This window comes from Musca autumnalis, unplaced genomic scaffold (genome assembly GCF_047663935.1).
Source record: "Musca autumnalis isolate F117 unplaced genomic scaffold, ASM4766393v1 scaffold_4, whole genome shotgun sequence".
NCBI classification, from domain to species: Eukaryota; Metazoa; Arthropoda; class Insecta; order Diptera; family Muscidae; genus Musca; species Musca autumnalis.
This window is the reverse complement of record NW_027411977.1, coordinates 184,122,657-184,150,165: the sequence shown is the minus strand read 5'-3', so window position 1 is coordinate 184,150,165 and position 27,509 is coordinate 184,122,657. Positions and strand designations below refer to the sequence as shown.

General features: G+C 35.9%; 1 protein-coding gene and 2 non-coding genes across 3 annotated transcripts in view; 2 read left to right on the top strand and 1 right to left on the bottom strand.

Moving 5' to 3' along the window:
* Positions 1-12,606, top strand: part of Cpr76Bc (Cuticular protein 76Bc) — an 84,215-nt gene extending 71,609 nt beyond the window's left edge. The window contains exon 3 of the mRNA XM_073985353.1: positions 11,293-12,606. Coding sequence (XP_073841454.1) covers positions 11,293-12,537 — 1,245 coding nt within the window. The 3' untranslated portion in view covers positions 12,538-12,606. The remainder of the gene's footprint in view (positions 1-11,292) is intronic.
* A 12,145-nt stretch (positions 12,607-24,751) lies between these two features.
* LOC141404426 (U5 spliceosomal RNA) lies at positions 24,752-24,872 on the bottom strand. Its single transcript, XR_012413025.1, has one exon. It is a non-coding gene; the product is annotated as a U5 spliceosomal RNA (small nuclear RNA).
* Positions 24,873-25,891: 1,019 nt separating this feature from the next.
* Positions 25,892-26,013, top strand: LOC141404428 (U5 spliceosomal RNA). The gene has a single exon (XR_012413027.1). It is a non-coding gene; the product is annotated as a U5 spliceosomal RNA (small nuclear RNA).
* The last annotated feature ends 1,496 nt before the right edge of the window (positions 26,014-27,509 follow it).

Below are 27,509 nucleotides of genomic sequence, written 5' to 3'. Positions count from 1 at the left end.
GCACATCCGCGGTTCTTGAAGAATCTGTTTGAAATATGTGTATATAGACGTATTTTTGATGGGTGCTACTGAAACCGGATGCGCATCAAAATCGTATGCAAATTGCGCGATTTTTACCCACTTTAAGGTTTTTTGCATTGTATGATGCAACTGGCGGCACACTTTGACCGCTGAGTGAAACATCGAAATATGCATAGATATTGAAAGAGATTGATTCGCTGTATCCAAAAACGGATGCGCATCAACTGATTTTAACTAATTCGCTAATAATAGGCTTTTTAATTTCCACATTTTTTGAATAATTGTAATTTCAATATTACTCTTTATTTCCTATACTTATAAATTATCACAGTAAGCAAATAAGCTTTTACGATGGTAAACCATATTTCTTGATGAAGTTTTAGCAGTACACATTAATCATTGTATGGGATTTTAGCGAAATAGTTGGAGAACTCCCAAATATTTTTTTAATTTTTCGAATCAAACCAAAAAATATATTTGCAACAATATTTTCCAACAATAAGTTTTTCTCTTTTGTTGTTGCTATAATATGCAATTTATGTACCGAATCTCTATAAATTTGGTATCATATTTTTCTACGCATTGTCTAGATTCCGCATATATTTTTTAATTTATATTTTGAGGGTTTGTACGGACTCTGGGAAGGATTATTTGGATTTTCTTCAAATTTTTTGTATTAGTTGTTGATTTTCCGCGAAAATAATAATAAATTTAATAACTATTTAAACATCTATGAATAGATATGGAATGCTGTTAACGATTTATGCATACATTTTCTCATAACAACAAATAAGATATTTTTAAATATTTTTTCTTTATATGAGAATAAAAACCGCTATAACTTTTGCGCGCATCGTCCAATTTTGTGAACGCGAACAGATTTGAAACAAGAATTTTTTTCTTAGCCTCTAAGCCAAAAACTGTAGATGTGCTCGCAAAATTTTTTTTTAATTTTTTTCAAATGGAATTGCAAAGGATTTTTGTTTTTCGCCATATATAGAAGGAAAAATTTAGGGTAGAGACTTAGTCAGATTGCCGCACAAAATACACCTGATGAGCGCTTCTCACCAAAGTGCGAAATATGTAGTGTAGTGGTTTGTGATGACAATTTCTCTGACATTCTTTTTCATTTACAAAAACCTTCTGATGAATCAGCTCGTCTCGAAAGAGAAAAATAACAAAATTTATTGTACTTTGCACAAACTAGAGATGTTTTATAGGTTTTTTAATGCTTAGATGCAGCCGATGCTACATCTAAGCGTCCAAGTTATATTTCGAAAAATATATACAAATTAAAATATTTGGTCTTGCTGTACATGAAAATCACATGCGGACAAAACGATTTTGATAATTACGCGATTTACACATATTTTAATAATGCACATAAATTAAAACGGTTTATTTGAACTCTATTTCCGTTAAAGAAGTCTAATGATCTATTTCAACAACCCGATAACTTTCTTGAATGGGAACCCTTCTATTTGAATGTATATAAAGCAAAATCCGCCCATTTTCTTGGGAGTTTCAAGAAAAATAAAAGAATTACTCCTATAGATTTTTTCCAATATTTTCAACTCTAGAATGCATTTGAAAACTACAGATGTAATTCGAAACATTTTAGTTGTAATTCGAAACATTTCATTTGTAATTCGAGAATTCCATTTGTAATTCGAATTATTCTATTTGTAATTCGAATTATCCTATTTGTAATTCGAATTATTCTATTTGAAATTCGTACCATTTTTGGTACATGGATTAAGAAAAATATCGTGGTTTCAAATCTGTTCGCGTTCACAAAATTGGATGCTGCACTCAAAAGTTATATGCGGTTTTACTCTCTTGTAAAGAAAAAATATTTAAAAATTCCTATTGAGTTGTAATAAGAACATGTATATATGAATCGTTAGCAGAATGTGATATCTATCCGTAGATGCTAAAATAGTTGCTAAATTTATTTTTATTTTCGCGGTAAATCAAAAAATATTGAAGAAATCTTGGAATAAATTTTATTTATTCTAAATCAAAGTCCAAAAAATCTCTAAAAAAATAATTTCAAAATACGTACAGAATCTAGACAACGCGTAGAAAAATGTGAGACCAAAATTATAAAGATCGCGTTTATAACTTGCATATTACAGCAACAACAAAGAACGGAAACTTATTGTTGGAAATTATTTCAAAAATATATTTTTGGTTAAATACGAAAAATTTGAAAAATAAATGTTGGGAGTTATTCTATTATTTCGCTAAATTTCGATCCAAATCCTGAAGTATTTTGCTTAAACTTCTACGAGAAAAGTAATTAGTCATCGTGAAAGTATATTTGCTTTCTGTGATAAGCAATAGAAATAAGAAGTAGAGAGTAATATTGAAATTACAACCAAAGAAAAAACACAAAAATTAAAAGGCGTGTAATTCGCGAATCCGTTGAAATCAGTTGGGGTGCATGTGCTTTTCGGATACAGGTAGTCCATGTCTATCAATATGCATGGATTTTCCCATGTTTTATTCAGCGGCCAAAGTGTGCCATCAGTTGCATCTTACTATTCAAAAAACCTTCAAGTGGGCATATGATTATAAGGTGCATCCGATTTCAATGGCCGCCTATTAAAAATACGTCAATATAAATTATTTTAGACAGATTCGTCAAGAACTGCGGATGTGCCACCACATTCTATTTTGGGATAAATAGGGATATTACTCCCGAATCTTTGTAATTTGTGACACACCTTTTTGGCAAATATAATAATCGCGTATAAAGGATTACATTTATGTAAAAATAATCAAAGAAAATCGCGGTTCAATTCGCGGAATTGTCAAAATATATTTTTGCCGATTTTCCTACTTTCAAGGTATCTATATATCCGGCGTTTTAGTGGATGGATTTGACCGCGGAAGAGCTCATTAGATCCGGCACGTAAAAAAACTAAAATCACGCGGGGTTCAGGGGTACCTGTACGACAGTTGTAAATTTTAAAGCCAAAAAATAGGTTTTTTCAGAAAATTTACGGACAAAATTTTCGCCTTTGGACTTCTATTACTAGGAAGCTGTACGGAGCACACTCATGAGATATACATCGAACGACGTGGAATCGCGAGTTCTACAATCCTATAAACTAGTTTCGATTATTATCTAGTTGCACCATCTAATTATAAGAAAAATTCGAAAAACACTGAAATCAAAACTTCAAAATGTCAGCATCGATTTTAGGGGGATACAGTGTATATATCGAAAAGTCATACACTAGAACCATATTGCCTAAGGGGTATTCTTTAGTTCTTTCTTCGAGCATAGGTTTGAATTTTCCGTGGTTTGGCCAGAAATCAAGAAAGAACACAAAAAAACTTGTAAACTTCAACACATTTTTCCCATTTTATTATATTACCACCAGCGCAGATTCCACGAAAATTATTTGTTATGGTCCATATTATGAGATCGTAGCTAAAACACTTCAATATATATAAATGTATTCATATTTTATAAAATATATTAACAGTTCGAGACTTATTAAATGGTGAACCTCAACTTCAACGATTGTAAAACTTTTTTGAATATTACCATACATATATCTTGCTTTGTAATTTTATGAAGTATCTTTCAACAAAAAGTTTGGCTTCGATAACGTACCGCTATAATTTTTTTTTTTTTAATTTTCTTTCAAAAATCCCAAAAGTTGTACGGTTTAAATTGCTTCATAGGAATAGCACATTTTTTAATAACTTGAGTAAAAATGTAAATTTTGAATGCTACTGTTACGATTCTTTAAAATTGGAATAAATAAAAGCTATTTTAAGTTTAAAACGCTAAAATTGGTCGAACTATGACTTTAATACCGGGGAAATAAGACTTTATGAAAGCTGTGGACATTAATTGTTTATAATACATACGTTAACAATTTGGCATAAATTTACAGTTTGTTCTTAATTTTATAAAAAAACTAAAGAAAAATTAAGGTATGAAGGGAGATGGTGCAAAATAAACTTGAAATTCTACAGAAAATTGGGTATTTTTGATCGAGAAACTTCAAATTCCTACGACTAAGATATATAAACTTTCACGAGGTTATTCCACGGATATCGACTAAACTGAAGTAACAAAAAGCAATATGAAATGTGCTATTGACATGAAACAGAGTGTATGTGCTTATTTTGGCTATAATATCCTAACTACTATCCCGATGATTATAAGTTTGGTCTTAATTGATTGCCGTGGAGTCTTTATTTAAAACTGTTATTTTTTTATAATTTTTGACGGGTAAATGGACCTATATTTTCAAAAAATTCGGATTACATTTAAGATTTTGTCAATTTTTTGTAAATTCCGCGAATGCTGAGTAACATTTTACAAATATTATGCATTGTACTTAATGACGTCACTTCGTGATAACTTTTTAGTGACAATTGTGCTCAATAAAATAAATAGCGTTTTTATAATAATTTTTTCTTAAAAGCTGAAGTAAACCCGCGATAAAATTTGCCAGTAAGAACCAAAAATTTGCTCGCGAGCGGATTTGTACTGGAGAATTTTTTCTTAACCTATGTACCAAAAATCGTTGATGTAACGCGAAAAGAAAAAAATCAATTTTTTGGAAATGGAATATGAAATAACTAGCAAAGTGCCCGCTACTTCGTATGCGGAAATGATATGAAAAACAAATAAATAATATATAATATGGAAATGGCGAACGCAGAAAATTTTGTTGCACTAATACCAATTTTAATCAATGTTTTTTTTATCTTAGTACTATTTGTGCCCTTTAGTTCGATTTTCAAAAAGATCAGCCTTATCTCACCATTACACATTACCAGCAAGGCCAAAGTTGCACCCCAATACTCACCCTAAATCCAAAAAACACAAACTCCAGCACTGTCCCTACACTCAACAACAAATTGAGTACTATTAGGCACTTTTCGTATATTTTTGGTACGTATTTCGACGACATATCTCAACCCTACACTGAAATTAATACAAAATAATAACAGTAATCGTAATTCCAAATCTCAAGATTCCAGCCGTATCCGTTCGTCCAATTCTAAATTGTACCAAACTTAGTACCATTTCCTACTCGTCGTACCCATAAGTAAGATTTTCGAAAGCTACCTCAATCCTTCACTTTAACAGTAATCTTAATTCCGAATTTCTGGACTCCAGCTCTATCCGTTAGCCCAAATCCAAATTGTACCAAATTTAGAACAATTTAGAACTTTCGTACCCATAAGTACGCATTTTCCTTCCTCAATCCAACAGGCCTACAATAATCATAGTTTAAAATTGCAGGATTCCACCGCTATCCGTTAACCTAAATCCAAATTTTACCGAATTTAGTACCACGTAGTACTTTTCGTACCCATAAGTACGATTTTTCAAAACTACCTTAATCCTACTCTTCAACTGTAATCGTAATTCCAAATTTCAGGATTCCAGCTCAATTAATACACCCAAATCCAAGTTGTACCAAATCTAGTACCATTTAGTACTTTTCGTACCCATAAGTACGACTTTCAAAAACTTTCTTAATCCTACATTTCTACAGTAATATTAATTCCAAACATCAGGATTCCAGCTTTATTCGTTCATCCAAATCCATATTGTACAATATTTAGTACCATTTAGTTTTCTCGTACTCATAAGTACGAATTTTTAAAACTTCCTCATTTTCCAGTTCCAAATTTTAGGATTCCATCTCTAAGCGTTCAGCTAAATCCAAATTGTACCATTTTAGTACCATTTAGTACTTTTCGTACATATAAGAACGAATTTCCAAAACTATCTTAATCCTACACTCCAACAGTAATCTTAATTCCAACTTTCAGGTCTCCAGTTTTATCGGTTCACCCAAATACAAATTGTACGAAATTTAGTACCATTTAATACTTTTCGTACACATAAGTACGAATTTCAAAAACTATCTCAATCCTACACTCCAACAGTAAACTTAATTCCAAATTTTAGGATTCCATCTCTAACCGTTCAGCTAAATTGTACCATATTTAGTACCATTTAGTACTTTTCGTTAACATAAGTACGAATTTGCAAAACTACCTCAATCCTACACGCGAACAGCAATCTAAATTCCAAGTTCCAGGATTCTAGCTCTATCTGTTCACACAAATGCAATTTGTTCCAAATTTAGTACCATTTAGTACCCATAAAAAAGGATTTTCTAAATTACTTCCATTCCACACTCCAACAATTACCTTAATTCTTAATTACAGGATTCCAGCTCAATCCGTTCACCCAAATCCAAGTTGTACCAAATTTAGTACCATTTAGTACTATTCGTACCCATAAGTACGAATTTTCAAAACTACTTCCATTGTGCACTCCAACAGTAATCTTAATTCCAACTTTCAGGTCTCCAGTTTTATCTGTTCACCCAAATCCAAATTGTACGAAATTTAGTACCATTTAGTACATTTCGTACCCATAAAAACACATTTTCTAAATTACTTCCATTCCACACTCCAACAATAACCTTAATTCTAAATTACAGGATTCCAGCTCAATCCGTTCACCCAAATCCAAGTTGTACCAACTTTAGTACTATTCGTACCATAAGTACAAATTTTCAAAACTACTTCCATTCTACACTCCAAATTTATCTTAACTCCAAATTTTAGGATTCTAGCTCGATTCGTTCACCCAAATCCAAATTGTACCAAATTTAGTACCATTTAGTACTTTTCGAACACATAAGTACGAATTTCCAAAACATACTGATGTCTCAATTCTACACTTCAACAGTAATCTTAATTCCACATTTCAGGTTTCCAAAACTGTACTAAATCCAAATTGCACTAAATTTAGTACTTTTCGTACACATATATACGAATTTCCAAAACTATTTCCTTATATCAACACCACTTCCCAACTTCGATTTCCATGCCAAATTTCAAGACTCTAGTTCAAAATATGCAATTGGTACCAAATTTAGTAACTTTTAGTACTTTTCGTACACTTATGGGTCGAATTTCCAAAAACCCTTTCTTTTTAACTCTCCAGCAGTGACCCTTATTCCAAATTTCAGAGTTCTAGCTCTACCGGTTCGCCATATACAAATGGTACTATATTTAGTACCTTTTAGTACTTTTCGTACCGTTCTAGGTCGAATTTCCAAAAACCCAGCCTTATCTGACACCTTCGGACCAAGAGAGACCATCACCCAAAATTTCAGAATTCTAGCTCCAGCCGTTTAGCCTGGGCGTTGATTATGAATCAGTCAGTCAGTGAGTCAGTGAATCAGTGAGTCATCATTACTCAACTCTTTTATAAGTATAGATAGATTGGCAACATTTCCCATATGCGCACGTTTTCATATAGCTCCCATAGAACGGTACCTCCAGATTTTCTGTATTTTGAACTATATCCAGACATGGCCATATGATCACAATTTTTATTGGAGAAGTTTTTTGACCATTGGGAACCCTAAATGTTAAAAAAAAGATGGAACATGTAGATATAAGATACAAATACCTCAAAGCGCGATACCGCAAAACGAGAACCTATGTCGGTAATGTTTGGTGGAGAAGTTCTATGGACTACTTTTAACCCTAAATTCCAAATTAATAAATTCAGACAGATAATGTAGATAAAATCTGAAGGCTGAAGGTTATAACAAAACGTTATCTACATATGTCCATAATACGAGGGCTACACGAAAACTTTCTGGCCTATGCAACACCGCGTGTTGCCAGGCTCTATTTGATTTTTTTTGTTTTTTTTTTGAAAGTTTGTCATTTTTAGCCTTATCTTACTCAGAATAGTTTAATATACGATGATGTGTTGTGTTTTCGCCAGTTAATTTTTCACAACGTGGATAATCACGGCCAGAGTGCATCAATCAAATTAAATCTTTTTATGCCGACAAGGGGCCATCCTATAGCACTATGAAAAACTTGCCGACACTCGTCAAAAAACGAAGGTCGTGGAGGTCGTCCAGAATCGGCCGGATAATGCACTATTGCCATGTTATAAACAATGAGATGGATACTTCCTTGGGCATTTTTCGCACCACCTAACATTGATATTTCATGAACACCTATAGTGTGATTCTCGAACTCATTTTTTTAATCGCTCAAAAAAGGCTCTTGTGAATTGATGCAACAAAATTGTGAATAAAATCGATAGCGGTGCTTCAAACGACGTTTATAAGATCGTCACTGACGACGAACATTAGATTTATGCTTAGGAGCTCGAAACAAAACAGTAATCGACTGCTTGGGTCTTCGAAAGCAAGCAAAATTCAAGGAAAGTTGTTCATGCAAGAAGAACTTTGAAGCAAATGGTCCCTGTTTTTTTCGGTTAAACTGACCATGTGGCTACCATATAGCTTGAGAAACGTAGGACGGCTAAGTCTGAGTGGAACACAACAATTTGTTTGCCTGAAATCTACTGAGAATTTCGAAAAACGAACATGAGAAGACGAATCATATTGTACACCTTGACAATGCCAGCTCTCACATATCGATTCAAACAGCGGCTTTTTGACCAGACAAAACGTGGAATTGTTGGGTCAACGACTTCATTAGATTCCTGACATCAAAAAACAAGTGAGCAAAGGCGATAGTCAGGACGGAGCCGACTATGTGATGCCCTACCCCACAACCCCTGTACATAAGCTTTTTACTCGTAAACATTTCTTTTAGGGAGATACTAATGTTTTCACCTATCTGGCTTTTATACCAAATGACTAAAGGCGAAGTGAACCAAAATAATTAATATTTAAATTTATATTTGACTACTGTCGACATCTACTTGGTACTGATTGATAGCTTTGCTGGTCTTCTTGATTAGTATTTTACATGTCTTTAATACACCAAATGGAAACACAGGTATTTGTCAATAATGTAAAAATTTTAAAATATTAAAATTGTGAAAGCTTAGTGCCATTTGCAATAACTCTTTAAGCTCAGATGTTTAGTTTCATTATCAAGCTCTCTCACTGGAATATGTCCAACAGAAAAAGAAATACCTGACATGCGTCCCAGCGTCTTTTTCAACATCACAAGCATTTCACCAATTGTGGTAACGTAATTCTGAACATTTTAAAGCTCAGAATGTCTTCATTGTTGAAACGCATCCAACCAAAGCTGAAATACTCGTCGGTACAATTCAAATAAAAAATGGGAAAGTGGGATGTGCGCCAATCTATTTTGCATCATAATAAAGGTGATATTTTCCTCATCCTCTTTTATTTGGGATGCGACTACTAAAATCGGAGATATTCCTAAAGTTTGAATTTTTGCCCTTTCCGACCCCTCAATATTATCCGACCAAATTCAATATTCTTCTTCCCACCTGGAAGTCCTATTAATCACCAAAATTTCATCACGATCCGATCAAAATTGCGAACTGTAGCGTAATAAAAATTGGACTATTGCGATATCTCCGTTATTTGGCCACCTACGCCAATCGTTTTTGCATAATTGTAAAGATGGGATTTTCTGTGATATTCGTCATTGTAATTAAAAGGTTGGGCTTCATTAGCGACTATTGCGATATATTCGTTCTTTGACTACCTACGAGAACCTATTTTACATCGTTAGAAATTTGATATTTTCTACTTTTATTGTCAAGTTTTTCTTTTGGTATACCCCTAATAGCTGTGACATTTGCTTTGGAATAAAATGTCGACTTTTTGTCCACATACGTTTTTTTACAGATCCCGACCCCTGAATATTATCCGGCCGTCACCAAAATCAGTAGTCTTCTTTCCCTCCGGGACCCCCATTAACCACCAAAATTTAGTGACGATCCGATCAAAATTTGCACCTGCAGCGTGATTTCCAAAAACAAAATGGAAAAATGGGATGCATTACCGACTATTGCGATATCTCCGTTATTTGGTCTTATACGCCAACCTACTTTGCATCTTTGTAAATATGGGATTTTCTACTTTCATAGCCAGGCTTTGTTTTTGGAAAGTCCCAAACCAAAACTGTGATCTTCGTCTTTATAACTAAAATCACAAAAATGAAAAGTTGGGGTTTATTTGCGACTATTGTGATATCATCGTTGTTTGACCACCTACGACAACCTACATTACATCGTTAGAAAGGTGATATTTTCTACTTTCATTGTTACGTTACCCGTCATAGAAGCTGAGATATTTACTTTGGGAAAATTTTTGTATTTTTGTCCAAATAAGTTTTTTGCCCATTTCGACCTACACCGAAATCAATAGGCTTTTTCACCTCGGGGTATATTTAATTCTACGACTATTTTTCGATGCGTTACAAACTTTTTGGCCAAAACTAACTATAGCTGTAATACCCTATCCACATAGTGATGTAGTGTATAAAACTACTAATGTTCATGAAACGTATTGTTCAGTACGTTTCATCCCATTTGTGACATACTTATGTCACACAAAAAGCACTGATTAGAAACAAATAATAGCGTGTTCCTGCATAATTTTCGAAAAAAAAATTAGAATTTTAATTTGCACTTATTGCTAAAAATAAACCTCCCAGAAAATGTTTGATTGACATTTTCCTTGCAGCAAGTGTGACATGACACAACCTTCCATTTCCTTCCATTTAAGGTATTGACCAGTGACCATTAACAACAATAAAGTCAGCTAAGCTAAGATATGACAACAAAGTGAGACCTCTCCTAATTTTCCGTCAATAGAAATTTATCCATGTCGACATGATTTCTTGACATGATCACGTTAAAACGAAAAACAAAACACCAACACCAAATACACAGCACGCATGCCTGGCGGTGATAGATAGAACAACACTACCCGCATAGCAAATTCCGATCAAGAGAGAGCTAGCGACAAAATACAATTTTCCCATTGATTTTAATTAAAATGTCCGCTTTGGATGATTGCCTTGGCCTAATTTTTTAATTTTTTTTCTCTGTTAAGCTGTAGAAAATGCTGTTGTTGTTGCTGTTGTTTGTGATTAAGCTTTTTTGTTCCACAAGAAAACAAGAATGAACAATTACACGAAAGATAGAGATGGAGCGAAAAAAAATGTTTCACAATCCGCATAAATCTGCTAAGATTAAAACGCACACACACACAAACAAACACACCGATTCCAAAACACTGTTAACAACCGAAACTTCATGAGAACAAGGTGTGGTACAACTCCACACCAGGGGTTATACGAACAACACCAACAACAACATCTAACGTATTTTTTGTTTTTGTTCAAACTGGGCAAAGTGCGTCTCAAGCAGAACAGAACCATTGCGTAATATTGACAAAACCATTAATTTCAATTTCCAACCACATTTTTTCTTTTTTCATTTATCACTAGGTACACCCAGAATATGCCTTCAGTTATGGCGTGAAAGACCTGCATACCGGCGATGTTAAATCTCAGTGGGAGTCACGTGAAGGTGATGGTGTCAAGGGCCATTACAGTGTACTGGAGCCAGACGGGTCCATACGTACAGTAACCTATACAGCAGATGCCAAATCCGGCTTCAATGCCATTGTCAAGACAGTGGGTGCAAATTCCCATCCCGTCACCGATTCGCCCCATGACACGGATCGTAAAAGTGATGATACTTCCCAATCGAAAATCAATCACTACAGCAAGGATCAGGAGCACATTGTGTTGAGTTCGGATATTAAACCACTGAAAAAGCCCATTGAAGACTTAACTCACTCGCATCCAAAAATACCCAGCCTAATTGAATTCAAACCCCATGCCCGTATACGCCAGGTGCCCATGGAATTAGAACCGGGCATGCGGGAACGTTTACAGGAAGCCCGCGAGAACTATTACAAAGAAGTTTCCATGGAAAAGGAAAGCAATTTCCAGCCATCAGGAGCCATTTCACCCAGTTATGATTCCCATCATGAGAATGAATGGAAAGCTGTGGTGGGACTAAGCCAAGGCTATCAGCATGTTGAGGATTATTTACATCCAGTACCGGCATCCAGTCATTACAACAGTGAGCCGCTATTGCCCGTGGTAAAGCCATCATATAAGCCAGTAAGGCATACCGAATTTATTGCCTCAAAGCCACTTTATGCTCAACAGCAACAACAACATCAAGTCCAGCAGCACCAACAACATCAACTTCAACAGCAACAACATCAACTACAGCAACAACAACAGCACCAGGCACAACAGCAACATCAATATCCTCAACGTTATCAAATAACAGCACCAACTTATCCCGATGCCCAAAGTAATGCCATACCCTTCAATAGCAAGAAAGTCGGAGTAAAGACCACATTGGGCCTTAAGCATTATGCTTCGTTGCCACACAAATATTTGAACCATAAACCGCGCCACGATTACTCAGCCTATTTCCAACGTGGTGGCAAAAAACCTCGCAAACTTGAAACCTCGAATTTGGATCTTCTGGAAATCGACGAAGAAGATGATGACAAGGAAATAGAACAGAATGCCGCGTCTGCCAGTTTGGTCCAATCTATGGTGAAGCGCGACAAAAAGCACATGGCACCAATGTATGCTGGCGACCACTATGGTCATTGGAATTCGGTACAACAGAAGAAACAAAATTTCCGTCCCTATCGGAGACTTTGAATACCCGGATATGTTAATAAGTATTGGATGGATGTATACAGGACATGAGATAAAATGCAAATACGTAACTCGGCGAAAAAAGAAAACTAAATTATGATTTTTTGAAAATATGTATTTTAAACTGTTTATTTTGTTGATTTAGGAATTTAAGTTAATTTGCATTTTAGCTCACAGAGTAGGTACGTATTTTATTAACATAAGATGTTTAATTTACAAACATACATTTAAGTTTTATTTAATTAAATTATTGCATTTTTAGTCTAAGAATTTTATGGAATAAAAACAAAACTTGTAGTGGTTTCTTTTGGCTTTTAATTTCCTCTACAGGGTACATTGCCCAAAGTAAAGTAAGGAAGATTATTTTCGTAACGTAAATGATTTTTTTTAAATTTATTGGAACACAGGCTTCTGGTAAAATGACATTCATCAGCTGTAAAGTCATGGTGTTATGGTTTCCATATCAATATTTCGTCAGTGTCATGCTTAAGTGTTGCATACGCCATTTTTGACATTTTGAGATAAAGGTATCTTACTAGGTTTTAAATCATGCTCTTTCAGATTTTTTAATCGGTTTTCTTCTATCCCCTGTAGCTGTTGAGATATTCAGATGTCAATGTTCCGTATCCGCTTTGTGACGCAAAAAATATTGTCTTTGTTCCATGTCCGTAAAGCCTGGCGTATGGAACAAAACAACTTTGAACTTCTGGTTCCCTAATCATGCCATGTGGCGTATGGAACAAAAGGAGACAAAAACGAAGTGTTCCGCACCAAAAATCATGGCGTTTGAAACAAAAAACATAAACAATAGGTCCAATATCATTGAGCAGATATGAATCGAGGTGCAATCATTGATAGAAGAGAACTCTCCCATGTCCCATCTTGGATGTTTGTGGAACAACTATATATGGGGATTTCTGAGTGAAATCAGGCACTTTTCAAGATGAGAGTTTTGATTTCCTTTACTATTTGCTGTGGTGATGCTGCTCATCGACAAAACATTTTAGTATATTTTCAGAATTTTTTTTTTTCGACTAACGGTTCCAGAGATATCGCGCCTTGAAAGTGTCAAATTCTGTAGAAACTATGTGCAAAGAAATATTCATAACTTCTTTAATATTGCTCCAAACAGAAAAATCGTTTTCTGTATTTTTTTTTTGTTGTTTTATCATCTGTCAAATAAAAAATATAAAAACAATTTGCACAGTGGTCTTGGATTGAATTTTTGCGATTTAAAATATAAAATCAATTTTTATCAATGATTGTACTCTTCGATTTTCTTTATTTTTTTTGTATTTAACTACGATTAATTACAAAAATGTTAAGACCTATTTGGTAGTGGGAATCGAATGATTACTATTTATACCCTACACCACTATGCGGAAAGGGTATTATAAGTTTGTTTTGGTAAAAATTCATGTAACACCGCGAAATATTCGTCGGAGACCCCCAATGTGGTATATCAATCTTCATATCTCGACGAGATAAAGCGATTTGTGTCCGTCTGTCCCTCCGTCCGTCCATCCGTCCGTCTGTCCTTTATAAATTGTAATCAAACTCCAGGCCGCAATTATGGACCGATTGTCACGAAATTTTGTGTGGAAGTCGAGTTATGACCAGAATAGATCCCTATTGTTATTGGTGATGACCGTAAAATATTTAGCTGTTGAAATGGACCAAACACATAATATTTATTCAGAAGAAGATGCCTACAATTTTGGATGATGATATGATATTATTTAGCGGGTGAAATGGACTATTACTTTTGTATGCAAAATAAAAAAAAATAATTTTGGTCTATATTTTATTTCCTGGAGGGCATATACCGGCAAAGTAGCCTACATATGGGAAGAACCGCCACAATTTACGATGGATGATGTTGCAGATGTTATCCGAGGCGCAAAGTCATCCAAAGTGCTTGGACCTGACGGAATTTCTATGGTGATGCTAAAACAGCTGGATGACCCAGGAGCCACCCTAATAGTTCCCGATGCCTGGAAGAGGGGCAGGGTGGTACCGCTGCTGAAACCTGGCAAAGATGCCAGTAGAGGTGAGTCTTACAGGCCGATTACACTTCTATCGCCAGTAGCAAAGATACTCGAGGCATTACACCTCCCAGCATCAGAACGTGTTATCCAGTTGCGGATCATCAACACGGATTCCGGAAGTAGCATAGTACCACAACAGCACTGCACGCCATTTCCACATATATTGGACGAGGACTCAAACCATGTCACAGAACAGTGATGGTAGCATTGGATCTGACCAAAGCATTTGATACGGTCAGTCATGCTAGGCTATTCGAGGATATCGAGAATATCACCCTCCGGCCTTGTCTGAAACGCTGGGTCATCCACTATTTGTGTGGTCGCCAGTCATACGTGGAATTCAGAGACAAGAAGTCCAAACCCCGTAGAGTGAAGCAGGGAGTTCCCCAAGGAGGGCTGATATCTCCGGAACTGTTTAACCTCTACCTCTCTGCAATTCCACGCCCTCCCGACGGCATTGAGTTAATTACGTACGCGGATGATTGTACACTCATGGCGTCAGGTCCCAACATCGATAATGTTTGTGACAGGCTAAATGCCTATCTCATTGATCTTGTAGAGTTTTTCCACGCGAGGAATATGAAAATATCCACCACTAAGTCAACAGCCACACTGTTCACCACATGGACGGCGCAGACGAAGCTCCCACAGAATGTGCAGGTCGACGGTGTATTATTCCGACCTCAAACTACCCCAAAGTCCTAGGGGTCACATTCGATAGCATGTATAAGTCGTCCCAGCATACTACAGTTATCTGCGATAAGCTGAGAAACAGGAACAAGGTTCTCAAGTCCCTAGCCGGCAGCACTTGGGGTGCGGATAAAGAGACCTTGTTAACCACATACAACGCGATAGGTCGGTCTGTGGTAAGCTATGCGGCGCCAGCGTGGTTTGCTAACGTAAGTAATACGCAATGGGATAAACTACAAATCTGCCAGAATGCTGCCCTGAGAACAGCTACAGGGTGTCACCTCATGTCTGCAGTGGACCATTTACATGAGGAGACCAAGATCCTTCCTGTGCGTCGACACAACAGGACAGTACTTGCTTGGATGCTATAGGCAAGACCACCCAAATCATCATCTGGTGGATATGCCTGAACCCCCAGGCAAGTTAGGGAGGATTATTGAGATCTGGGGAAAGAGGTCCAAAGATATAAAAGAAAACCTCTAGATCAACGTGCATACCAGGCAGGTTTAAGGGACATTCACACTGATGCTGTTGCAGAGGCTCTGGTAGCCTACAGTGCGAATATCGTCCTCGACGATCATCCACCACCCGTGGCAGCAGAAGAACAACAGCTGCCAAGACAAACGAGAGTCGTGTTGGCACAACTTAGATCTGGGCCATGATTGATGGCACGCGGTGGCGTCCTTTCTGAACTTGGAGCTGGAGGCAGAGCCGAATCAATAAAATAAGGATTTACATGTACTTGTAGAAGCTGCTACAACAACAACAACATATGGGAAAAGAACTACTGACCTTTCCCCCTGATGCAAATTGAAATAACGTGTCAGCTAGATAACGGGCCTACGGCCTAACATATAATGGGTTTTGTGTAGAGAACCACATTTTCCCATTCCCAGTTTTTGCTTTATTGCAAATTACATGGTGCCCTAGCGTATTTATTGTCCAATTGGATTTTTATACCCTACACCACTATTTGGGGAGATTATTTTAAGTCGGTTTTGGGGAAAAAGTTTGTAACGCATCGAAATACTTATACATACATATATACCAAAATGAATGTCTCACGCTACAGGTCGCAGTTTTGATCTCATCGTCACCAAATCTTGGGTGTTGATTGGGGTCCCGGAGAGGAAGAAGCCTATTTATTTTGGTCGGATAATATTTGGGGGTCATAATGGGCAAGAAAAATTATTATTTCCAAAGCAAATATGGCAGCTTCTATATACCAGAATCTGACAATGAAAGCAGAAAATATCACCTTTCGAACGATGTAACGTAGGTTGCCGTACGTGGTCAACAACGAAAATATCACAATAGTCAGAAATAAAACCCAACTTTTCATTTTTGCGACTTTAATTATAATGACGTATACCATATCTTCCCATCTTTACAATGATGGAAAGTAGGTTGGCGTAGGTGACCAAATAACGGAGATATCGTAATAGTCGGTAATACATCTCATTTTTATTATTATTTTTTTTTTTTTGGAAATCACGCTACAGATCGCAATTTTGATCGGATTGTCACGAAATTTTGGTGGGTAATGGAGGTCCAGGAGGGGAGGAAGACTACTAATTTTGGTGATGGCCATTTTTGCTATTTTAATTATATATTTGATTGGGGACATTACAAAAGCAAAAGTAGAAAATACCATCTTTACAATGATGGAAAGTAGATTGGCGTAGGTGGTTGGATGCGTTGCAACAATGAAGACATTCTGAGCTTTAAAAGTTTCCCAATTGCGTTACTAAAATTGGTGAAATTCTTGTAATGTTCAAAAAGACACTGGGATATCCCAAATTGCAATTTATGGAATTTATTTCCATGTCAGATATTTCTGCTTCTGTTGGACTTATTTCAAGGATAGAGCTTGATAATGAAACTAAACCATCTGAGTTTTAAATTAATACAAAATGTGGCATTTATGGTAAAATATCAGAGTTATTGCAAAAGGCGCTAAGCTATCAGAATTTTAATATTTTGCTTCTATTTGTTGTACAAAAGATATGTATAAAAGATATGTATGTATAATGTATAATCAAGAACACCAGCAAAGCTTTCAATCAGTACCAAGTAGATGTCAACACTATTCAAATATAAAATTAAATATTTATTATTTTGGTTAAGTCTTTTGGTATAAAAGCCAGATAGGTGAAATCTTTAGGGAGATACTAAAGTTTTCACCTCTCTGAATTTTATACCAAAGAAATGTTTACAAGTGAAAAGCTTATGTACAGGAGTAGTGGTGTAGGGTATCACATATTCGCACCGTTCCGACTATAGCTTTTTCTCACTTGTTTTTTGAGATACCGACAATTGTCGGTAAAATTAAAATGATTATAATTTCGGTAATAATCGATGTTTTTCGGTAAGTTAGCGACGAATAAAAAGCTGTCGTAAAGTTCTATCGATAGCAAGACTGTTGTCAACTTTTATTTGAACTTTTCATTCATAGTTTCCTGTTTTAATTTTACCGATTTTTGTCGGTAACTCAAACATGTAAGGAAAGGATCAAAGTCGGGCGGGGCCGACTATATGATACCCTACACCACTGTAAATATGTAAAATATAAATCGGAGCTATATCCAGATCTTAACCGATTTTGATATAATTTGGCATATTTATTTCCAGACCGAATTCAGTCACACATTCCAAATATCATTGAAATCGGACTTATATATCGTGTTTGGAGCTGAAAATACACGAAATCGGCCGAAAATATATATGGGTGCTATATCCAAATCTGAACCGATTTCGATATAATTTGGCACATTTATTTCTAGACTAAATTCGGTCACACATTCCAAATTTCATCGAAATCGGAAATATATAGCGTGTTTGGTACAGGAAATACGTGAAATCGGCCGAAAATATATATGGGAGCTATATCCAAATACGGACCGATTTCAATATAATTTTGCACACTTATTTGTAGATAAAATTCCGTCACACATTCAAAATTTCATCAAAATTGGACGTATATAGCGTGTTTGGTGCAGCAAATACGTGAAATCGGGCGAACATATATATGGGAGCTATATCCAAATCTGAACCGATTTTCACCAAAAGCAATAGCGTTCTTCCTATGGCTAAAAAAGTTGTAGCCCCCAATTTTCAGCTGAATCGGACAAAAAATGCGACCTGTTGCGAACAAAAATACATGGACAGACGGACGGACACGCCTAAATCGACTCAGAAAGTGATTATATGTATATCCCCAAAAGGAACTGTGGGTCTATTTCGTTTCCTTTTGTATGTTACATACAAATGCACAAAGACATACCCCTTACCACTGTGTGGTGTAGGGTATAAAAATGAGTTAGAGAAACGCACTACAGGTCCACGTTTTGATATATCCTCCATAGAACGGTATTCGGTATTTTAAAAGTTTTAGCCTCATTATCACATCGAAATGACTGAAAATTGGTATTTAGTCTTCCTTGGGACTACAAAAAATTTCCCCAGAAATTGTCTGTGCACCAGTTTTGATATAACTCTCATAGAACGGCACCTCCAGATACTTGGCTGGAATATGTCTTCCAGTAATCTATATTAAAAATGTGCACTTAAAAGTTTTGTTCCAATTTAACCCGCTAAATATTATCTGATCATCCACTTAAAATGCAAACTTTTTCCTCTTTGTTCTGAACACAGACCTTTTTTAAATAAACGACATAAACTGAAAAGCAACACTTCATTGGAATCGAAATTGTTACCAATCTAACGGAACATACAGATCGTTTACAGATTAGTCATAGAATATAGTTGTGGGTGAATATTTATATTGCTTGCAATATATTTAATATTTAATATGTGTATTAAAATAAGTCAAAACAACTTTTATTTGCATCTTAATAGACTTCAAGTAGTTCTCAGAAGCTATGCATTATGACTACTTTAAGATTTTTCTCTTCTTCTTCTGCATTGTCTACTTTCCAAAAGTGTAGGCGTATCTGAGGCTCCTACATCCTCTGCACGCAAGCGAAACAAAACTAGACCATGGTCTGATGTGGGATGCGAATTATGACTGAAATAAATAATTGTGTCCATGACTTACTGTTGTTCGGTTTTTTTCGCAATGGTAACAACACCCAGTTTAACCGATTTACCAATATTCTCTCGCATCAGAACAAATCAATGTAAAATTTGAATCATTTTATGGTGCGGTGTATCAAAGCCACGGTTGTCATTCAAATGCAAAATACAAGGTCTATGAAAAGGTCGCTATAAAGCAAACAAAAAATATAAGCAAAGATGGTGACTGCTACTGTTAAACGTTGACGGTCATTTTAGCAACAGTAGCAGCAACAACAACTCAAAATAACAACACAAACTCCAACAACCTTGGGATAAGGTGGCGGCCAGCCTACAATGTCAAAGCCTTCTGTTCAATTCTCAAACAAAAACTTATGCAAATCGATTGCAACACTTTGAGAAGCCATAAACTTCACAGAAAATGTGATAACAGTTGTCACATTAATGGCCGAAAATAATGAGCAAAGAACAAAATTATGAATGACTTTAATTACAAAACTATTTGCATAGATAACACTTTTTTAAGTTGTCATCTCAAAAATATTTACAAAAACAGTCATCACAACACAACCATCACAGCTGTTGTTCTCATTTGTGTCCATTCTCATATCTTTGTGTTCTAGTTGTGCTACAATTTTTGTTAATTCCAATCAACCTGAACCAGTTCATCAGTTAGTTAGAAGCTAGTATAAGGTGCGTAAATATTTACGCTCGAATAAGCACACGTTATTTCATTTGCATCTCACAAAAGTTGATAACCTTTCGTTTGAGTCCAAAAAGTCAATAAGCCAAGCAGTGCAGAGCTAAAAAAACTAACTAAACTAATCTAATTACATTATCGCTAAAATATGTTCTAAAAACATTATGGCATTTGTCGCTGTTTTTTATTTACATGTTTTGTTTTTATCGGATCTCAATAATATTGAAGAGAATTTTAAAGCCAGGTGGTTTTTGTGTTTGCACTCTACTTCAAGTGTATAATGATCAGCGATACAAATGTAACTCCAAAGGATACTAAATACCAAATTTCAATAATTTCGGTTGGATAATGTGGCCTAAAGGTAAAGTCACATTAGGCAAATGTTTGCTCCAGCGACCGGCAGTGTGCGACAACTGAGAGCAAGTGAGCATAAATTTCAATGCATTATTTACGCTCACTTGCTCCCAGTATGCATACACTCCCGGTCGCTGGAGCAAATATTTGCCTAATGTGATCTTACCTTGAGACTTTCATAATACAGAAAATTGAGGGGGTAATATGGTGGCTATTTGAAGACGTGGACCTATGCCGACAAATCGCTGGTGGGACGTTTTATACCCCTAACGAAGACTAAATACCAAATTTCATTCGTTTTGGTTGGATATTGAGGCCACAACCTTCAAAGTACAGAAAATCGGGAGGTACCCTTCTATGGGGGCTATAGGAAAACTTGGACTTATACTAACTATTCTCTTGAAATATTTCATATCCACCTCGAAGACTAAATATGAAATTTCAACCATTTCGGTGGGATATTGACGCCACAATGGGAGCTATAGGAAGTCGTGGACCTATACCGACTAATTTCAGATGAGAAGTTTACTACCCACAACGTAGACTAAATACCAAATTTCAGCCTTTTTGGCGGTATATTGGGACCACATCCTTCAAAATACTGAAAATCGGAAGGTACCGTTCAATGGGGGCTATAGGAAAACTTGAACCTATACTAAATATTCTCTTCTGGAATATTTCATATCCCATCGAAGACTAAATATGAAATATCGGTGGGATATTGACGCCACAACCTTAAAAATGCCACAAATCGGGGGGTAATGTTCTATGGGGGCTATAGGAAGGCGTGGACCTATACTGACAAATTTCAGATGAGAAGTTTACTACCCACAACGTAGACTAAATACCAAATTTCAGCCTTTTTGGTGGTATATTGGGACCACATCCTTCAAAATACCGAAAATCAGAGGGTACCTACCTTTCTATAGGAGCTATATCAAAATGTAGACCGATATAGCCCATTCTCAATACCAAACATCCTAGGAGTAATAGAAACTTCAATGCCAAATTATATCTTAACAAGTAACAAAGTATCAGTCAGACGGAAATATAGCCTCGACCTTTGTGAATTGAAACACTTATTTATCATTGAAACACTTATTTAGGGGGTTTTCAAAATTTTGGCCGTATGAACCGACAAAAACATGGATTTGGATTAAAGCTCAAAAGTTTTGCGGGGGAGGTACCTAAAAGAATCTACCGGCATAGTCCATTTAGGAAGAGAGTTTTATTTTGGGAGTCATTTCTCTCGATCAATATCGCGCCCACCTGTCATTGCAGTTGATCACCATATTATTTAGAGCTTTTGGACCATTATATCAGGAAACATGTACTTGCCTAAGAAAAACATAATATTGCTATAAACAGGGGCACTAGGAAGGAGTACCTTCGGTAAATATTTCCAAAGGATCCTCGGACAGACCCTTAACCGCACAAAAATGTTGAAAATTTGTGTAGATCGTACCCTCGAAAGGACCCATTTTGAACATATACTAAGTTTGGACCAACTTGGTTGCTCCGTTTATGGGATATCGCGCGTACCATTTTAGCGAATATTTTCGATATTTTGTGGGGGGTAGCGGAAGGAGTGGACCTATAAGTACCACCTAATATTCGATGAAATATTACGATATGAAAAGTTTGGACCAAACCAGTATTCGGTTCCAGAGTTGTTCTGCGCACCAGCCACTACACATGCTGGCCGTAGGGGTTTTTTTACAGCTTTCCGGTAATTTTCTCAAAAAGTAAAGACTTTTCACTCAAAAAAATTTTACCATCGTAATAGGGGCTTTGAGAACAGCACGTTGAAGAAAAATCAAAACGATTCGAGAGGAGGTCCTAAACTGCAATTTTCCAAAATTTTCGTAGAAATATTACGATTTGCAAAATATGGATCAAATCGGTTACTGCCTTCGAGAGTTATCGTGCGCACCATTTTAGCGAAAAGTTTAGAACTTTTGTGGGGGAGGTACCCGAAGAAGTGGACCAATATGGCCCGCCTTAGGACTAGTTTTATCTTTGCGCAAATTAATACGACTGTCAAATTTTGAACCGAATCGGTTTAGCCGTTCGATAGTTAGTGCGGGCTCCATCCGCAACACTTGATGCCATAGCGGGTTTTATAGCTTTCGGCTTATTTTCTCAAGAAGTGTGGACTTGCCCCTAAAAAATTGTACCGTCGTAATGGGGGCTGCGAATACAAGTTGTAAGAACAAAAATCAAAAGGAGGAAGTATTAAATCGCACTTTTCCGAAATTTTGTGTGGAGTATACCCGAAGTTACTACGACAAGCACACAACCTACTGGTTAACATATGTAGACAGAAGCAGCAGAGAAGCTCTGGTATAGTAAAAGCTTGACCCAACCTTCAGATACAGGTAGGTGCTCAGAATCCGAAAGCAATAGACACACAAACACAACGAAAGTACAAGATGAACCAGACTCGGCTAAACAAAACAAAATAGCAAGGTGCTCTCAAGCAGATCAAGAACACCCTCTTAAATTCCTCGGAAGTCGCGAAGAGGATTAGATCTAATGAAGACAGGAACCCTTCGATGCCGCCGATGCAAAAACGAACCCACATCTTCAAATTGTTCGAGCAGAGGACGACACAGTGGGCACAAGCATGAAAAGGAGAGCACGACCGCTGAAAAGCCAGGGAAATCTGAAAGAAAATCTCGGGCCATTGAGAAAAGAAAGATGGCTGCGGAGACCGATAATATCTTCCAGATAAACCTTCATTGAAGGAAAACAGCAACTGAGGACCGGTGAAGAGTATTAACTCAGGTATATGTAATCGCTAGAAAAAAGACCAAACAAGTTTTTTTTTAAAGGCAAGTCCATACTTCCTTAGAAAGTGGACCGAAAGAATAAAATAACTCTTACAGCCACCATATGTAGCGGCGTTGGGCACAACAACTTTCGAACTGGATCCTGCGTTGTTCCAAACTTTGAATATCGCACTATTTATGCAATTCTTAGACAAAGTTCGAAGATGGTACTTATCGGTCCATTCCTTCCGATACTTCCCCCACTAAGGTTCAAAACTATTCGCCAACATGGTACGCGCGATATCTCATAAAAGGAGGAGGAGGAAGAACTTTGAATATTTTGTACAAACTTAGTTTAAATTCGAAAATGGACAATATCGGCCCAAGTACAAGGTACAAGTCCATGCTTCCTATATAATGGTCCAACAGCTCTAAATGATACGATAACTGAAATGACTGGTGGGCACGATATCTATCGAAAGCAATAACTACCAAAATAAGATCCACTTCCAAAATGGACAATGTAGCTCCATTGCTACCGCAACACTTCTGAGCTTTAATCCATATCCATATTTTTGTCGACAAGTTTATTCGTCCACAATTCTGAAAACTCCCTAAATACACATTTTTTTGGGAATAGACGAGTTTAAATACCGCCAAAGCCGACTGATACGTTGTTACTTGTTTTATCGCCGTTTACTTCTATTAGGGAGAGGTATGTCGACTTTCGATTAATAAACTTTTTGCAGTCAAAAGTTTAAAAATCGACTTGGCGGTTTTATCGTTTTGGCGGTTTTACAGTTTCAAAAGAAAACCCGAAAATCGACGAATTTTCGATTTTCTGCGATTATGAAAAATACGAAAATCGAGTTTTAAGACAACTAAAATAATCGCCAGACCCATGGTTTAATAATAAAGGTTAGCTAAAGCTTTCTGTCAGTTTAATTTTTTTCTTTCGAGTGTACCTAAAACCTCAATACAATATACACAAACTATGTATGTGTGTGTGCTGTTTGAATAATATGCCAAACAATTTTAAAAACAATCGAATTCAATGATTTTTAAAATTGTTTTTAGAACATTTGTATGAAAGAATTTCGTCAGCTTTGCATTGAAACAATCATTTTATCATATCCACTATTCGATTATGTTGAGCAACTTTTACACTTCATTCATTTTTCGCGTTTTTTATAAAATGCTCAAAAAAAGGTATTGTAAACAAACCCACTTGTTGCTTTTGTTTTTACTAATTTTGAAGTTTTTGGAATTCAGGAAAAACAAGTGTTCTATAGATTATTTTCAATTAAATCTACCTCTTTACTTATACCATGGCCAGACCGAATCGCATTTTTAGTTTTACATCAAAATTGAAAAGTCGAAAAATCGATTATTGCTTTCCATTACTTATCCTTAACTTCTATATTCACTTTAACAGTTTCTTTAGTTAGGAATATCAATTGAGATGACTTAAATAGAATACCTTCGAATGAAAAGACCTATGGAGGCTGTCTACTACTTTGCGAAAATAAAAACCCATACTTTACCACAATGTAAACCCATTTGTTTTCCCCAACTTAGTTCAATATTTCTAAATAAAAATGTAATGTATTTATTGATGGCCCTCCCAAAAAAGGAAGACCGAGTAAAAATTATTTTAGACTCATTAGAGTGCTCCTCTCCACGGAAATCTTTAGTAAAAGGCGAAAGATTTATTCGACAACTGAAGAGAAGCCAGAGTGATTTTATCAGTACCCAACCGGATATTATGTTCTTCGGATTGATTCAAGTCAATGAGAATTTTTTAGCACTATGAAAAGGTAAACATCGCAACAAACCACATCTTTGAGTTAAAGAAAACACAAGAAGCGGCTCAAAAGAAAAATTATTGAGAAATGCTGCGATGTATGGTTAGTAGTTGTTGTTGTTGTACACCCAAAAAAGACACTGCTAGTAGGTAGGTTAAGAAAAGAACAACCACCACTTAACGCTCAGATATAAAAGAACATACACATGTACATATTTACATCGAGTGGAAAAAAATTCCAAATGAATGTCTTCACATTTTAGGGTTTCATTCGACATCATTAAGGTGGCGTGTTGTGTATCAAGATTTCCGAATATGTTGTGCTAACTACCAAATTGTTTGGCCACGCAATGTGTATCAGTCTTTCCCGTTGTTTCAGTGTAGAGATTTCAATATACAAGTTATTTTTAACTACCTTTGCAACAATTGTAATATGTATGTATCTCGTTGGAATGTTCGTCTTTGTCTTAGGCCACGGTATGGATTCAGATAAATTTAATTTTAAAGAATCTGATTTTAGTTATTTCCATCGGACCCACTGCAATTCTAAAATAATTAAAAAACCAAAATAAATACTTGGACCCTTGGATCCACCTTAACGAAGTTGAATGAAACCCTAAAATGTAGAAAACATTAATTTAGAATTTATTTTCCACTCCATTTAAATATGTACATTGTACATGTGCATGTTCTTTTATACCTGAGCGTTAAGTGGTGGTTGTTCTTTTCTAATCTACCTACTAGCAGTGTATTTTTTGGGTGTACAAGAACAACTACTAACCATAGATCGCAACATTTCTTATAAATTTTACCTTTGAGTCACCCTCTTCGCTTCTTGTGTTTTGTTTAACATAATGATGTGGTTTGTGCTCTTTACCTATTTATAGGGCTAACGAAATTCTCAATGACTTGATTCAACCCGAAGAACATAACATCCAGTTGGGTACTGACCAAATCACTCTGGCTTCTCTTCAGTTGTCGAATAAATCTTTCGCCTTTTACTAAAGATTTCCGTGGAGAGGATCACTCTAATGAGTCTAAAATAATTTTTACTGGGCCTTCCTTTTTTAGGAGGGCCATCAATAAATACATTAAATTTTATTTAAAAATATTTATCTATATTGGGGAAAGCAAATCGGTTTACATAGGGTAAAGTATTTCTTTTTATTGTCGTAAAGTAATAGGCTGCCTCCATAGGCCTTTTCGTTCGAAGGCGTTCTATGTAAGTCATCTCACAATTTTATATTCCCGACAAGGCAATACCTAAAGGAACTGCCAAAAAGGATATAGAAGTGAACGGCGATAAAAAAGTATCAGTCGGCTTTTTTCCTAAAAAAATTTACTTAGGTGTTTTTGAGAATTATGGACGAATAAACTTGCCGACAAAAACATGAATTTGGATTAAAGCTCAAAAGTGTTGCGGAAGGAATGCACACTGGTCCCAACCAGGGATGGAAAATTCAGTACAATAGTACTTTTTTCAGTACCATTTCACTATAAAAAGTACCGAAGTACCCCCGCGGCCTATTCAGTACCATTTCACATACTCTAGTCCCACACGTTGACAAATTTTCTGTGAAACTAAAAATGCAAAATTGACATTCCTAGAAACTTTAAAAATCTGGATGTATATATTGGTAATATGCCTAAATATGATCCCACAAATCTGAGAACCTGCAATACTCCCCTATAGGGGCTATATTAGTGCTGGCAAACTATATATTGTCCGACTACAGTTTTGATTACTAACGTAAAACAAAGTTTACATCGGCCACCAAAGCATGTTTTTTGGGATATCCGTCGCAAAGTACTTAAAAAATAACTTGTTTAGAGTTCAATATAAACATACTTCACTACAGCGATTAGACGATAGTCTGAATATCGATAGTTTGCCAGCTCTAGGCTATATTAAAACGTGCAACTATATCCACAATTCTCTATAGGAATGTTTTATACCCATATCGAATACCAAATACCTAATTTCAGTCATTTCGATTGAATAATGAGGCTAAAACCTTTAAAATACCAAAAATCGGGTGGTACCGTTCTATGAGGGATATATCAGAACGTGGACCTGCACTGATAAATTTCTGGGGGAGAGTTTTGTAGCCCCAACGAAGACTTAATACCAAATTTTAACAGTTCTGGTATGATAATATGGTTCAAACCTTCAAAATACCGAAAAACGGGAGTTACCATGGTATGGAGGCTATATCAAAACTTGGACCGATAGAACCCATTTTCAACACCAAACATCCTAGGAGTAATTGAAATTTCTGTACCAAATTAAAAAGATCTACCTTAAATATTGCGAGCTGTATCTTGATTTCAACAGACGGACTAAAATGGATATATATAATATATTGGGTCTCCGACGAATATTTCGATGTGTTACAAACGGAATGACAAAGTTCATTATACCATATATACGATTTTGCAACAGCCTTTGTTGTTGTTTTTTACTGAATACAATTTTTTTAATATTTTCCTTAAAAAAATAATAAAAAAGTACCTTTTCAAAGAAAAAAGTACCATTTTGGTACTTTTTGAAAATTTAAATCTTCCATCCCTGG